At 43.3% G+C, this 16477-nt stretch overlaps 1 protein-coding gene across 2 annotated transcripts in view; it reads right to left on the reverse strand.

The window, feature by feature from the left end:
- The window catches only part of VPS33B (VPS33B late endosome and lysosome associated), a 613489-nt gene that overhangs the window by 263994 nt on the left and 333018 nt on the right, over positions 1 to 16477 (reverse strand). For both annotated transcript variants that reach the window (XR_014978823.1, XM_085644389.1), the window contains exons 14-15: positions 13635 to 13725; positions 182 to 256 (exon numbers count right to left, since the gene is read on the reverse strand). Coding sequence is in view for 1 of the 2 variants with exons in the window: in XM_085644389.1 (XP_085500515.1) it covers positions 182 to 256; positions 13635 to 13725 (166 nt within the window). In the remaining variant the exon portion in view is untranslated. The remainder of the gene's footprint in view (positions 1 to 181; positions 257 to 13634; positions 13726 to 16477) is intronic.

Here is a 16477-nt window from a genome sequence, read left to right on the forward strand (position 1 = left end):
CACATGTTCACCCTCATCAACTTTCACTTTCTCCATATGAGCTCCACACAAAGCACAGTTTTAGTCACATAAAAGGAAATTAAATGAGAGTTCCTGCATTGGGTGATAAATTGGAACAAAGAAAATAAAATAGCCATATCAACTTCCCTTGAACTTCCAACTGGTAGTTATATATACTCACAGTGTTCCGTTCTAAGAAGCTCTTGGAAATCTTGCTTTGTTTTCTTTTTCATGATAGATTCACAGGCTCCAATATCTACAAATACAAAAACGCGTTCTTATACGTCTGATAAGCAAAGGTGCAACGTAGATATTGGGATTTGCCATTTTCTAAACATCATACATAAGCAATACTTTAGTACTATAGAATGGATGGAATCAGTACTGTTAATGTGCTAATTGTAGCCCGTTGTAACCCCAAAGCAAAAAACGCGGTTATAAAACATGAGGAAACATCTTGATGCAAGCAGGAAAGTGCTGGTGATGGGTGATGACAATGTAGAAAAGGGCTGTGGAAAAGAATAGATGACTATTGATCTTACAAAGCTTCCTCATCAATCTAATAAACAAATATTCTCCAGTCTGAGCTAATTCTGGATAATAAACAAGAGTTCTCTGATAAATCAGAAGTTGTGTGCAAAAAATGTATCAAGCTGTTTTTTCTGGTTTCAGTTGAATGGGTCCCAGGTACATGTACAAATAATGTAATTTTGTTTAATTTCATGATGGCACCTTTAATAAAATGTTAACATCCGCCATGCTATTTGCAAAGGCACTATAAAAAAGCAAATCATCCCAGTGACATAAAAACGTATTCTTGTCAGCATTATTTGTCATGCAGATATATTTCCAGATAGCAGCAGACACTGTGATACTCCCAAATGCACTGCATTGGTAAGCAATTGCAAAGAGGGACTAGTTGCTTACCTTTGATAATGCTTTTTCTGGTGGATACTCTTATCTAGCCGCAGATTCCTTACCTTAGAATGTCTCTCTGGCACCAAACTGGACCCACAGAATTTTGTAGCAGTGCTCCCATGCGGCGGAAGATGGGAGTCATGAGGCACTGTGATGACTACATACTGCATACTGATGTCAGTTGCTTGTCTGTTCCCTTTCTGTGCCCTCAGAAGAAGAGCATGAACAATTGTTTGTAACAGTGTTTTGAGTACTAAATTGGGACCTTTCAGATGTTACAAAGAGGCCACACCACTGAACAGGGAGATGGGGAAAAGAAATCTGTGATCAGATAGAGTAATCAACCAGAAAGAGTACTAATGGAGGTAATAAACTGGTTCTGATATATATTTCTAACCACAGACTCCTCACCTTCGACTAGATGCCAAAGCAGTACCTTTAAAAATGGTTGGTTTGTGGAGTGGTGCTCAGATCATAATCTATTGCAGAGCCAAGCAAGCAAAGTGTCCTTTCCATCACGCCTGGCTGTCAAGGACTTAGTGCTTTGTGAACCTATGCACTTATACCCATGTCGCAGCTTAGCAGATATCAAGGCCAGAAAATCCCAGTGCCAACACAGTGGTAGTGGCATTAGACCTGGTGCAATGGGCTCTCAGACCTTTCAGGGACTGCTTCTTTGCAAGTGCTTAGCATGTCTCATAATGCAGAGAACTGTTCAACTAGACATGGTCCTCTTCTGAACAACCCCCGGTTTCTTTGCTCTAGAAAAACACACAAAAAGCTGATTGTATACTTGATGGTCTCTGATACGATTAATGTAAATGATGAATTCTCTCCTCTTTCTGGAGGTGAGTGGGAGCATAGCATGCTGGTAGACTTAATTGCCAAACATGGAAAGAGTGACAAATTTCAGTAAGAAGGTCATCTGGTTCCTCAGCACTAATATGTCCTGAAAAAGGTGGTGTGGGGCAGTTGCACTGAAAGTGCCTGTAGTTTATTCATGTGACAATCTGATGTAATTAGGAAGATAGTTTTTGAGTTCAGGCTTGCAGTGAGTAGCAATACATTAGCTTGAATAGCACACATTTAATGAATTTCAAGCCCAAGTTAAGGTCCGCTGTGGCATCAGAAACTGTTTGGGAGAAAATATGCATGTCAAACCCTTAATACACCTCATTACATTAGGTGATTTAAACATGGACAGTTGGTCTGGCAAACATGGAAAGGTAGCGGATTGGCAAATAACCATTTACAGTAACCACTGCAAGACCTTGTTGGGCTAAAGACAAAACAAACTACAAGAACTTTAACAGCTTTGCCTGCGATAGATCCGTGTCCTTGGCACTACAGCAGGTTACAAATTTGTCCAAGCACCCAGCATGAAAAGATTTCATGGAGGGAAGATAGAGCCAAGAATGACATCCATCAATTTAGGCAGTGAATTGAATGCAGTTAATTGGCTTAGCTCAAACTCCACCCATGGAGGTGTAACTTGTGTAGATTAGGATAGAGGACCCTGCCCCTGCTGCTGCCTACCTAAGTGGTAGCCTGATCAGAAAACAGAAGATCATGCTCAGTAGGTACAGATATCAAACTCTCCTGGCCCAATCTGGGGTGACTAAGATTACTTAAGCATGATTGTTCTTGATCTTCTTAAATGCAAAAAGAACAATTGTCGGACAGAATGCTGCACAATGTCTAACATTCACTGAACTGGGGTAGCAAAGTGAGCTAAAGAACGATGATGGATCCAACCCGGTTTGCTTTGTTTGTCCTAAGTTGGCAGGGTTTGTCCAGACATGGGTCCCTTGCTCACTTTGCCACTGGATTCAAGCTAGCCTGGCTGATGAGGGGTGTTACCCCGAAACCGGTCCCATGATGCTTGTTTCAAGTCCAGGGAAGACCTGGCTTGGCAGTTCAGGCTGGACTGTTCCCATGAGGGACAGGGTCATGACTGATTTGCATATGGCTGGGTCTAAACTGGGGTGGCGAAGTGAGCTAAAGAACGATGATGGATCAAATACAGACCAGTGACTGGGCCTCCCCCATGTTCCCCATTGGAGCGACAATCTGGGTATAATGGGTATAATTGTCAATTTTGTTGGATTATGTGAGCTTAGCTATCTTATCTTTCCCCAAGATGCCTCTACCAGTAGTCGTGTGTACAGTTTTGAACCTGCACACCTACTTACTAGAAGGATGTGGCTTACAGGCACATAAATGGCGTTGCAACAAAAGTGGGGGGCCCAATCAACTCTCAGTACCCCACAGATACTGGGGCAATGGCACTGTTCGGTGCAGCCGCAGGCGTGTTCAACACTCTCTCAGGCGCAGACTGGGCGTATCCTAGAAGCCCCTCTTCCTGCCTTGTACTATGTGTCCAGTTTACAGTTTATTTATTATGATTTGGAACTCCGAAGAGTTCCACATAAAAGAACATCTAAAAATCAACATTACACACCATACAGATAAACAGTGGAGTACTGAATTCAACATAGCATATCTAAAAACACAGAAAAACCTCTAAATGGGACCCATTCTATAACTTTCGAGCGCCAAGGGGATTGAGCCATAATAAATCAGATTATCATAGATGGATACTTGCGGACTTGTAAGAAGAATATGATGTAATGCTATTATAAAACTTTCTAAAGTAAAACCATATAATAAAATGTGCAATACAGTACTAGATAACAAGCAGCATAACCATGGAGTAAAATAAGGGAATTTGTCAATTCACTATACAGTACAAGATAACCAACAGCGTAATAGCAGTGTGAGAATATTTAAACTTCGCAGAACAATTTTCAGCATACAGTACTTGCTAACTAGCGGCAAAAAGGGTTGGTAAAGTGCAAGTGCGCAAATGCATACATAGTAAATCAGCATACAGTACTCGTAAACTAGAAGCAGAAAGAGTGGGAAAAGTGCACGTGCTCGGATGCGTACATTCAGCATCCTTTACTCCTTAGCTAACAGCAGAAGAGGGGAAAAGTTGAAAAAGTGCAGGTGCTCAGAAACATACAAATTGAATCACTCAATACTACTCTAATATATATTTAAAAATTGTTTTAAAAAAGCTACAAATTTTCAAACACATAAGTTCAGATAGGGGCGCCAGCAGACAGTTACGGGCCTCTTCTGCTGTGGTGATATTATGCTTTAAAAAAACATTCCTCAGGTATCTACGACGTACTGGTTGTAATGTGAGGCAGACAAATAGGACATGATTTAAGTCTTGAATACAGGAGTTACATAAATGACAAAGTCTTTCCTGTCTAGTGTTGCCCTCCCAAGCTCCTGTTACAATTCTTAGAGGAAGTGAATAGTTTATTATATTTTTATTTGGCATAAATAGCCATAAAAAGAAAGTGCTGCAATACATACAATTAACATCTGATTTGTACAAACCCTGTAGCCATAAAACAGTATAAAACACAATAAAATCCTGCTAAAATCGAAAAAAGGAACTCGACCAGACGATAGGGAGAACCTAATTCATCATCAGCGGGGGGAAGAAATCACTTATACATTAGGTAAACATTTATACATCCACCATAAATAACAAGGGCCAGGGGTATTCCCAAACATTGGTAGCATCACATTTCTGCCCGCCCCTTTTAAATTATATAATCAATTCCTTCAACGCCTCCTGTATAGCAATTAAAAATCTTCCCATTGCACATGTCACATTTAAAAATCTCATATTTACCAGTAAGCTAAGCGCTTGAGCCCTACTAAAAATTTCATAGACAATAAAAAGGGGTGTCAAAAATGTTTTCCGTTCTTCTAAGAACCACAAGCAGACCAACAGAATATGTGGGCCGTTGCATTTTTCTTGTAATCCACATGTGCACAGACCTTGTTCATTCATCATAGCAGATTTTATCTTCCAATCAGTGTTGCATGGGTTCAGGCCCACTCTAAATTTCAAGATTATATTTCTAAGTTTTGGGTTAGGCATGGCCTCAATATAGGGAAATATTTGATCGTTAGTCCACCTGTTTAAAGGAAGTAAATTCAGCCTGATTAAAAGATTGACCCTGCGTACTCCATGTTTAAGATTCCATAAAACATACGGTTGTGTTTTTTTTTGCAAATACTGCTCCCCACAATACAATCATTATTTCTATTTGCGGCGCACATTTTAATGTCTCTTTCACGGGAAACCCCATAGATTGTTTTTTTAATTCTGATTTTCAAAGCCCGTTTACAAAGATCCGATGCACTATCCTTTTCTAAGCCGAACATTGTTATGGCTTTTAGGTAATTCTTTAAAAGAACACTCTTTTCTTTCATATTAACAAAAATGTCTCCGTATAGTGCTACCCGTAACAAATTCTTGGAGCTATTTAAAAGTGCATTGCTCCATCTTAAGCATGCAGCCATAGATAGTACATAAGTGGAGAGTAAGCCAAATTCAAGCCTAATTGCTGCAATAGAAGCAGCGCGATTCAAATTACATATTTGGCGTCAGATCTGCCCCTCCACTTTCTCAAATTTTTCCCACTCCTGTGCGTCTATTGGTTCACAAGCATAGCTCAGTGCTGGTGGTATCTTTATTTTCTAGACTGATAAAATATGTGTGAAGTGTCTTTTCCCGCAGTGTGTGTACAAACGATTAATTGCAAAGGCCTGTGAAATTGCCTTGCCTTGACAGTGTTCCATATGATTGCTAGCGGAGCACCGGTTTGTACAGATTTTTCCCAAATATGGATAAAACTTAACTACTTACAGTTTCACTTTTCCCAAGAACCAATGCAAGTTTTTTCTGATTTTACATCCTTGATAGCTAAAAACCATGACTTTACTCTTTAAAATATTTATACTATGTGTCCAGGATTCTAGCCCTAATGTGTGTGGGTAGACACCAGGGTCTCCCTGAGAATATTCAGCACAACAGCCAGTGGCATGCAGCTTCAGTCAGTGCTGGGCCCGAACAGAGCACCCTCCACAAGGCCTGTCGGGCAGACTAGTAGTTAATATACCGGGGGCTCCGCACCTCGGTGTCTCAGTAGCAGGGAGGGGGAAGGGGGCACCGGACTTAGACTGCAGGAGTTTCTTTATTTTTTTTGTTCAATTAAGTTGTCAGCTCTCACGCGGGCCGCCGGTGCAGCACGGCAGCATCTGACACCCATCAGACTCGCAGTAGCATGGGGCTGATGTCGGCACTCCCCGGCCCCACCCCCTACCTTGCTCATCGTCTTCCAGCCTCCGGAGCCTCCAAGGGGGCAGCAGGCCACGTCTCCAGTCCAGACTACCACCGATTTGGGACCGGGCCCTCCTCTGCTGTCACATAGAGAGGGGGGGGGTCGCCTTGTGCCCATCATGCGCCCCCGATTTCTCAGCTTCTTGATCCGCTTGGTCCTTCTGCTGCCAGCTTCGCAGGCCCACCAGGTACTCTCACTATCAGCTACTGTCGATTTCAGTCAACCCAAAAAGGAGGACTAGCAAGTCGGGTCTCTCGTTCTCAGCAGGCCCGGTACCCCACCGGATCTCGTTGACGTTCCTGCCTGCAGTCACCGGGGATTACTACCTGTAGTGTCACCAATCGGGCAGAGTCCCGTCCCGGCAATGAGGTAGGCCCAGTTCGGCGTGGGATGGCTGCAGGGTCTGCCATAGGGGGGTAAGCGCCTGCAGCTGGGTCCAGCACCGATGCCTCTAACACTTGCAATGAGAAAGCAAAAGACACACAATTGATGGACGAAATGCAGAACAAATCAAAACATTCACCCCCAGATCTGGGTTAAATCCATCATTTTTTTTTTCACTGTGCCACCCCAGTTTAGACCTGGCCATATGCAAATCAGTCTTGACCCTGTGCCTCATGCGAACAGTCCAGCCCAAACTGCCAAGTCAGGTCCTCCCTGGACCGGAAACAAGCATCCTAGGACCGGTTTCGGAGTTTCATCCCTCATCAGCCAGGATTGGCATGGTGAGCGAAAAAACGATGGATTTAGGCCCAGATCTCTGTACTGGGGTGAATGTATGACATTGTTCTGCATTCTGTCTATCAATTGTTCTATTTGCATTTGTTACCCCGAGTGGGACGGGTATGCCCAGATGTGGGTCCAGTGGTCTCCATGCCACTGGAGTCAAGCTATCCTGGCTGATGAGGGCTGAAAACCCGAAACTGGTCCTAGGATGCTTGTTTCCAGTCCAGGGAGGACCTGACCTGGCAGTTCGCGCTGCACTTTTCCCATTGGGCGCAGGGTCAAGACTGATTTGCATATGGCTGGGTCCAAACTGAAAAGAAAAGAAAAAAGGGGCATGGTGAGCAAAAAAACAATGGATTTAGGCCCAGATCTCTGTACTGGGATGACATTGTTCTGCATTCTGTCCATCAATTGTTCTTTTTGAATCTGATACTTGCAAGGCACAGGGAGGAGTTCAGGCGGCTCAGTATTACAATGCACAGTAGGATGTTGGCGGATTACTGGGGTCTATGTCAGAGCTCCTTCAAGGTGCGTCCCCCATCTTGGCCATTTTGGCCACGTCCCTCCTCCCCCAGACGCTCTTACCATAAGGACACCACACCAATTGTTATGTTTTACAGTTACTTTAGATGCAGGTGTGGGCCCTTCCCAGCCTCTCATTTCTACCAAGGTGTTATAAATGTTGGAGCACGTCGCCTGGCCACGTGCCAGCTAATCGACGGACAAAAACATGATTTCAACCAGGTAGCCATCAGAATATCTGTAAGGACATCAATAAATGTGACCAAGAGCTTAGATGTTGCTTGCCCAGGCTGTTTAATATCTGTCAAATCTTTTGTTTCAGTACCAATGAACCACCACTGGAAATTAAGTACTTTCTTCCATTGGTGGCCTGTGTGGGCAGTCATGCTTTGTCTCAGGGGAAGTCTTGAGCACACTCAGTGTAATTAGGTAGAGACCAAGCCATTCCCCTCACCATCATCAATAATAATATCCTTGTATGCAGTCAGAACCAAAAAGACAATCAAGCCTCTGCTGATAAGAACGATGTGTTAAAGGCACAGAGATAGACTCAAGGTGCATAACAACTTGTTTCGCATTTATAATTTTATAATGCGACATTGGTTAAGCTTCAGCTGACATCAATGCAGGATATGAGAAGGGTGTCTGCACCAAATCATCCACCGGTGCTGATAGCAATGGCACTGTCATTTTGTGTGGCATGAATTGATTGGCAAATCTTTACTGGAGTCCATGCAGGGCCAGAAACATGTCCCCAGGGGACACACAGCACCTGAAAGGGACCAGCCAAGAGGGAACCCGACAGCAGCCTCCTGCAGTTCCGTGGGGCCCATAGGCATGCCAGAGGGAGCTGGAAGTGCACTGAAAGTTGGCAGCATGGCCTCTTTGAAGGCCATGATCTGCTGCAGGACTGACAAAGGCCTGGGAAACTCAGGCATGTCTGATCCAACTGAGGAATCTGTTTCAATGCAGGAGACCACAATTGAGCGTCACTAACATCTTGACAATGTCATGGCTTCTCTTTGGAATCAGTGTGGCAGGATGTGGTCAAGGCTCGCAACTTGGAGCAGGATCTGTGCCAAGACCAAAACAGCTAGTGTGCGGCAATGTAACGTTTCATCTCCTGGTCTCAAATCACGTTCGGGTGCATTTATCACACGATTTAAGAGTTGTGTCCAGAGCCCATGCCCCAAAGGCACACTTTATGCGGCTCTTTGACTGACATCTGCTGATGTCAGCATGCTGGGGCAGAGCTTAAATGTAGCTCCACTCCGTCACTTCCAGGGCAGTATGGAGTCAGTGTAAAGCCACACAACGCCACTTACTGGCATGCAAGAGCACAGCTAAATAATTCTACATGTCCAGTGTGGTGAATGCAGGATATTCAATGGCGGTTAGAAGTATCCTTTAGAAGACAATAATACTTACTAGTAACAACACATATATTACAGAGGAGAAGCAAGCTCTTTGTTGCTTTGATTCAGTTGAACTTAATTTGGAAAAGTATTTATGAGGGCGTGTAATTTTAGCCTGTTATGTCAAGCTGAACAAACCTTTCCAAGCATGAACATGGCCACATTAGAACTCTTTTGTCAATATTGTGCAGACTGGCCAAGAGTGGCAAATGTTATAACTTAAGCCCACTGCTATCAAGTGATTCACCCACCCAGTTCAAACCTTTCATGGAAAAATCAGTGTTGGAATGAAAATGCAGACCCTGGCATCACATCAAATCCAATAGAGGTCCAATAGAAATATTAAGGAAAGGAAGAGATACATCTGACTCATGTTATACCCAACAGACAACTGGAAGGACGGAAGATATGAAAAGCTCTAGTCTTATATATCGCACCACCTCAAGCTCTGCTCACTTTCTCGCACTGATTTGAAATGATAGACCAAAGGGTTTGCTTCACAGTGTCAAAGATTGCTGAGGGTTCTAGTATAATGAGAAGACAGTTAGCCGGAAAGAGAATATAATCCCAAGCAACAACCAGGGCATACTCTATTTCGTAACTCAGTTGAAAGTATGATTGATGGCAATTCAGCATCTCATTGCATTTAACAACAGCATGTCTTCCAAAAATTGTAATAGGCCAATAGCTGTTTTCAGACCCCCCTGGACCTAGTGATGGTTTCTCATTTTTACCTTCAGCTTAGGAGACACCACTCAAGCCATTAACGAGATAGTCATCGTTTTAGTAATTACTGGGGTACAAACATAAGAACGCAGCTCAGCAGAGATTGCACATAAAGTTTGCCTACCAGAAGATAGGTTTATGAGCCTCAAGCAGTGATATGCATTCCACGCCAATGGCTGGATAGAAATTGTACATCAACAAGAGATTAGTGATCTTTCCCTGGGTTCCTGCATTAGAGATGAATTTCAAATAGGCAGTCATGCCTCTTCCTTTTCCAGAGAAGTGGTAGCTTTTTAGCTGGAAAAGGCTGAAGGTAAAACACTTTTGGACAATGGAAAATGTTTGTGGGGTTTATAGATGTTCATTTTATTGACCAACTAGCACCTTTAGGACAACACACTACCTTGTTACATTCCTTAGCAGCCATTGTCCAGTCCACATGTGCATTTCCATCCTGCTAGTCATTCAGATTGCAAAATGACCAAACCAGAGTGCACTATCATATCTCTTTACCCTAGAAAAGGGAGAAACTACAGTAATTGCATACCTTTTCTTGAAATAAATTAAAGTTAGCAAATAACTAAACAGATTATACTGTCAAGCAAGATATATGATGGTAAACTGAAAGAGTTATTTAAATGCAGTTGCTGTAAAGTTCCTATTAGTTCAAACAGGTAGTTGCAGAGTTTTATTTGCTCACCCAAAGTCAATTAATGGTGTCCAAATTACCAAACCACTGAACAAACTGAGCAGATCATGGTACAGGACAGCACTGAATTAAGTGAGTGCTCAGATTCTCAAAAAACCAAAGGGTCCAATTTATAGTTTGGTGGATGGGTTACTCCGTTACAAACAATACGAATATCCTATCTGCTTTATTACAAGTGTTTACAAGTGCATTATATCTTATGGACTTTATAATAAGGCGGACGGAATATCTGTCACAATTGTGACAGAGTACCTGTCTGTTAAACTCTAAATCGGGTCCAGAGTCCCTTAATGTGAGAAAGGTCTCTGGGAAGAGTGTAGGTGTGAAAAATGTTAAGATGTTCCGTAACGTGCATTATGTCGGTCTGATGGACTTTCATACCGCAGATTAAAGCCTTCTAACCAGCTGACTGTGTGAAATACTGAGTAGGTAGGTTGTTAAAATCCACAGAAATGATCCAAAGCCTGCTTTTATCAGGCATGAAACGTGACCACTAACCAAGGTCCTAATCAGCCCAGAATCATTAAACCAGATTATTAGTGGGAGAAGGTTAGATCCTACTCTGAGCTGGAGGCAAATGTCCTCAGTGTATAATAAAATACAATTAGTGAGGCACAAAGGAATCTTTCCCATTGAGTGAGCATTAATCAGAGCAGAATAAGATTCGTCGATTAAACGAATAACGTTTGCTACTGTGGTGCTAAGAAATTTAAAGGAGCAGAGATCAATATTCCCTATTTTGATCTCCGATTCAATTTTTTTTAAATAAAACTTTTACTTTTTCAATAGAAATTGGTCCTGGTTCATGCCTGGTAGTTAGGAAGATATTCATAGAGCACAAATGTGGAAGGCTGCCCTTATTGAAAACGAATTTCACAAGTAAACACATTTCTCTGCTGCACATCTAAAAAGGATAATAGTGATCACATTTAAATAAATAGTATATTATGATACTAATGTATTCAGAATTGCATTTATTTATTTATTTATATTGAGTTTCATGCTAGACAAAGCCTATCGTAGAGCCCTGAAATGACATTTAATTGGTTATAATGTATATGGCACAGGACAAGAGATAAGTAAGTGTATACAGAGGTATGGTTACTAGCAATATCACATTTTCATGGATTATTTAGGTAGGTGATGTCCAGTGGGAAGATGGACAGAAGATACTGTTGGGCTGAGTGGGGGGGTTGTGTAGAGAGTTATTGCAAGCATCCTCTACTCATACAGATTCATTTGCGGATACAGTTAGTAATTAGCAATTTTGTGTATGTTAATTGACCATTACAAACTTTTAAAGTCTAATGTGTTGGATTGTTTTTATGATGTGGGTGGAAGGAGGACGCAGAATTTGAAACTTAATATATTTTACAGTGGGGAGCATACAATGGGTGTTTTAACTTATCAGTATTGGGGCAATTGTGTCTACACTCAAGAAATAGCCATCCAGTCCATTCAAAGTGGAATAGGCACGCTCAGTGATAAAGAAGCAAGCATACTTTTGATTTTCCCCCAAAAGAAAATCAGGAGATAAAAGATGCTGTCGGGAGATCAGTGGGGATCAGGAATCACTGACTTTGTTTTCCCAGATATGCCCTGCAACTGAAGTACTGATGCTCCATTAGCAGGCTGCAGACGGACCCTTTAAAACATCGTGGAGAGTCCTGGAAGAGGAGTTTGGCAGAGAGAAGTCATCCTCTGCCACCCAATCAGAGGAGGACGCCGAAAAGAAAGCGGAAGAAGACGCTTGTGGAAACAGCAGCGCCGGACAGCCAGCGGGAGACCGTGGGACCAAGGAGAGCACGCAAGAGGAGCGGACGAGTCGTTGGGAGTATGGAAGGCCAGGGAATCCCAGCAAAGGTTCCTGAGGACAGAGAGACACCGGGAGGCCAATGGAACCGCGCTTCGCCCCGCCACTCTCCAGGAGGAGCGTGGCTGGAGCAGGTATGTCATCGCATACGGGGCTTCTCTAAACACGGGGGGAAGGAAACCTCTTAGAGGGTGAACACCACTTTCAGTCTGCAGGTCGGGTGCACATGGTGACGTTGTTCGGTGGTCCCTCACAGTCCCTTCCTTAATTAATTGTAATAGTTCCGTCCTTCCACTGACCAGTGGTTTGTTGTGATTGTGTTTGCTTCCCACGGACGCCGGAGGACCACGGAGAACCGCGGCTTCCTATTACTTCTGTCCCAACCCGGAGAAAAGCAGAAAACGACTTCTTCCAACCTAAAAACACCTTACCTTTGTTTTTGTGCTAAATAAAGAAAAGAAGAGATACCACAGAATTACAAGCATCCCATACTCTTATTCGGGGGCAACGTTACCGTGGAGAACTCCAAACCCCTGGGTCCCCTGACAGACGCATTAAGAGAAATGTATAATACAAAATAAGAAATTTGGGGATTTAGTTCCATATGGCTGTAAGAATAATCAAGCCCAGCATGCCAGTTAGAAATTTTCATCAGCCATCTGTATCTTAAATAGTGATATAGCATTTCATAAAGAAACAAAAAGGAATGAAAGAGGCACAATAGTCCAGCCTGCCATTAATAAAGAATACTGGAATCAGGCAAAAGGTAAGCCATGACAATTCAAGTGCTTACAAGAAGATATTGCCTACATTGTCCTGAGGAAGGCTCAGTGAAACTAACTTTTAACCACTTTTAACACATCTGCATGTGTTCTCCAAGTGTTACAAACTGGGAGTAAACTGGAAATGTCTGTGAGCAACAAAGCACATATGACAATGAGAACACCACCCCATCAAATGTGTTTAAAATCCAAGAAACACAATATTTATATGAGGTTGGTTTCACAACAATATTGTATTATTGTAATTGATTCTAATAACTATTAAAAGCATTGCCACAAGGGTTATTTTTTTTGTAGCAAACTCATTTCCTCACAGCAAGGGAAATCTCGCTATCCCTTATTAAGCGGGTGGGGGGGGGGGGGGGGGGGGGAGAAGAGTTAAACAATTTGAATAAATATTGGTTCCATTCCCTAGGCGTACTCAAACAGATACCATGCCCTTTGCTAGAACATATCACTAATAGAGCCCAGCGACAGACCCCAGAGAGAGGTCTCCAATTTAAAACCCAGAGAGATGTTTCAAATGTCACTTGTTGATGCCATTCTTTTTCAGAAGCAGTGTCAGCCGCAATTTCAGTTATCCAATATCAGGGTAGAATGCAAAGATACTGCGTGCTTGCAAAACAAAAATTACGTCTTGAGAAGGAACATTACTTCTTGAAAGGTTGTGGCATTTATCAAATTAGAGCTTAATTGTTGGTATATCAAAGCTAACACAACTTAAATCATGCAGATTTATTTCTTGGACGAGGGCAGTTACCCATCAAATGTTACATTTTTCGTTTTATCACTGTTAATTCAATGGATTCTTACGTAAGCTAAGTAGACGGTGCTCCTGCTTTAACCCTTTTAGCTCCTCTGCAACAAAGGTCTTCATCTGCTTTACATCCATTGCTCGACGTTTCTATGGGGGGAAAAAATAGCAATTGCATAATAATCGTTCTTGTCAAAGCATCATTAAGGATGTTGTCAGATTCCATGCAATCAAAAATACATTCATAATTTGATATCAATATATTCTCTCTGGATCGCAATTCGGAAATCGTTATTCCTAATGTATGAAACTCTTAAGTTTCATTAGCAATTTCGAGTAGGTCGCAAATAGACCTACCTAATGCATATTATTGAGGTAGGTTGCAGTTTCCGACCCACAAGGTAACACAGCCATCACAGAAATGGTGGTACAATGAGGTCAGCAGACCACCATGCTTGTGATTGCTTTTTAAGAAAGCAATCTTTTTACTTTTTGAATGCAGCCCGTTTTCCTTAAAAGAAAACAGGATGCGTTTAAAAAGAAAAAATGAAACTTTGCAATTTCATTTTTAAGAGCAGGCACTAGTCCGTATGACTACTGCCTGCTTACTGCCTGCTCTTAAAAAAAATATTTTAACATTCTTAAAGGGGAAGGTGTCACCAAGGGACCCCTTACCGTTGGTGAATGTGTTACTTAAACTGGTGGTAAAATATTGCTGTTTTGCGACCGGAATTTGGTTGCAAAACATTATTAAATACCATTCTGATTTGGTATTTGGAAGGGACGTAAGTTACCAAATCGCAATTTGCCTTTTGTACATTGTAGAAAGCATTTTTACAGATGCAAAAGGCCCGATTCTGCGAATTGGGCCGTGTGCGACTGCAAAAAAGCCTTATACATCTGGTCTCTAGTCACAAAAGGTGACTTGAACAAGGAAGGCTGGCCTGTCAACCGTAGAAAGGCAGAAATTACATACAGATAACCTCTGACTATACCCAAAGAAAAGCCTTGCAGGGCTAGGGAGAGACCAAACAAGAGAACTTCGGACAAAGTTGCAGAGGGTCCACCAACTTAGATGAACACTAGGCCACAAACCTGCGCCATCAGCAGGCATACATAATTTTAGTGGAGGAACTCCTGGCTGCCAGAATAACATCGCACACTTCAGGAGGGAGCTCAAACACCCTAAGCTGTTGCTGCTCAATCTCCATGTATGAAGGTGGAGAGGACAGGTTCGAGCACAGTACCCTGTCCTTTTGTTGCAACAGAAGATACTCTCAAAGACGCTGCCTGACAGGAGGACAGATGCTCAAGCTCAGGAGTTTAGGATACCATATTCTCTGTGCCCAGTTTGGAGCCACTAGAATAACTTGGGTCTGGTCGTTCTTGATATTCTTGAGAACTCTAGACAGTATATCCTGGACTCGTCGTTCGGGAATATAGGCCTGAAACTGCACTGTCTCCAGAACAGCTCCCATTAAAGGGAGCCTGTGAGTGGGAGTCAGGTGTGACTTTGGCATGTTTATCGTGAACCCCAGTGAATGCAGGAGATAAGCCATAGTCTGGTGGTAGGAGACAACTGCCTAGGCGGAACCTGCCTTCAGCGGCCAGTCATTGAATTAGGGGAAGACTGGAACACCTGATCCCTGCAGGTGTGCTACAACCACCAACCTCTGAGGGGAGCTGGTAAGGTCAAAGGGGAACACAGCGACTTGATAATACTCGTGGCCCACCGTGAACCAGAGGTAACATATGTGGGCTGGCAGAATGAGAATATGGAAATAGGGGCTCTGCAAATCCAGTGTAACAAACCAGTCTGCAGGGTCAAAGGTAAGCAGGCAGAGCCTAATCGTCTTGAATTTCTCCTTTTTCAGAAAGAAATTCAGAGGATGCAGGTGTCAAATAGGGAAGAGGCCTCTGCCCTTATTGGGCACCAGAAAGTAGCGGGAATAGCAACCATGACCTTCTTTTGATGCAGGCACCCTCTCGGCTCCTTCAGCTATACAGAGCAGGGAGAGGTCAATAGCTAGTCTGAAGATAGCGGCACGGGCGGTGGGGTTTCTAGAAAAGGGATGAAGTAATCCCACTGAACGATCTGAAGAACTCACTTATACAATGTTATGGACTGCCAGTGTGGCAGGTGATGGCAAGTCCTGCCACCAACTGGGTGCCCACGATAATACAAGGGCAAACTAAAGCAGTTTGGAGGATGAGACTGCCGGGGGGTGTCAGACTGGGTCGAACTCTGGCTGTTTGTAATATAAGGCTTCTGGGTGATTGGTGTAGGGAATGGATGTGCTTGGTAGCGCCTACTGTAGACACGAAGGGGGCAAAAGGCAGAATGTGGTTGGCTTGGGGCCATGGAGAGGCCCAAGGACATGGCAGTGGCTCGGCTGTCCTTAAAGAGCAGCAGTGCCGAATCTGCCTTCTTTCCGAAGAGAGGGGTGGCATTGAAGGCCATTCTCATAAGCCTGGACATCCCTCAAAAAGCCATTCGATCTCAACCAAGCATGGCATCTGAGTGCCATTGCTGATACAATCGCTCTGCCAAGCGAGTCGGTTGTATCCAATCCACAGTGAATGGTGAACTTTGCTGCATGACTGCCAAATGCAATAGCCTGTGACCGTATGGTTCGGGCCTCCTTTGACATCATGGGCAGTACTTGCGCAACTGAATCCCAAACCTTTAGGGTGTATCGGCCCAAAAGGCACACAGTGTTCACTGCGCAAGGCGGGCAGAAAAGATCCTCCTCTTGTCAAAGGTGCCCTGGCTCTTGGATTCCCTGTTGTGGTGGTGTGGTGGAATGCACCATGGTTATGTTTGGAGGAAGACGCCAGGATAACTAGGCTCTCCAGGGTGGGGTCTAGGGTCAGGAAAGCTGGGTGCGTCTCCTGGAGCAGG

Source organism: Triturus cristatus, chromosome 3_1 (assembly GCF_964204655.1).
Source record: "Triturus cristatus chromosome 3_1, aTriCri1.1, whole genome shotgun sequence".
NCBI lineage: Eukaryota > Metazoa > Chordata > Amphibia > Caudata > Salamandridae > Triturus > Triturus cristatus.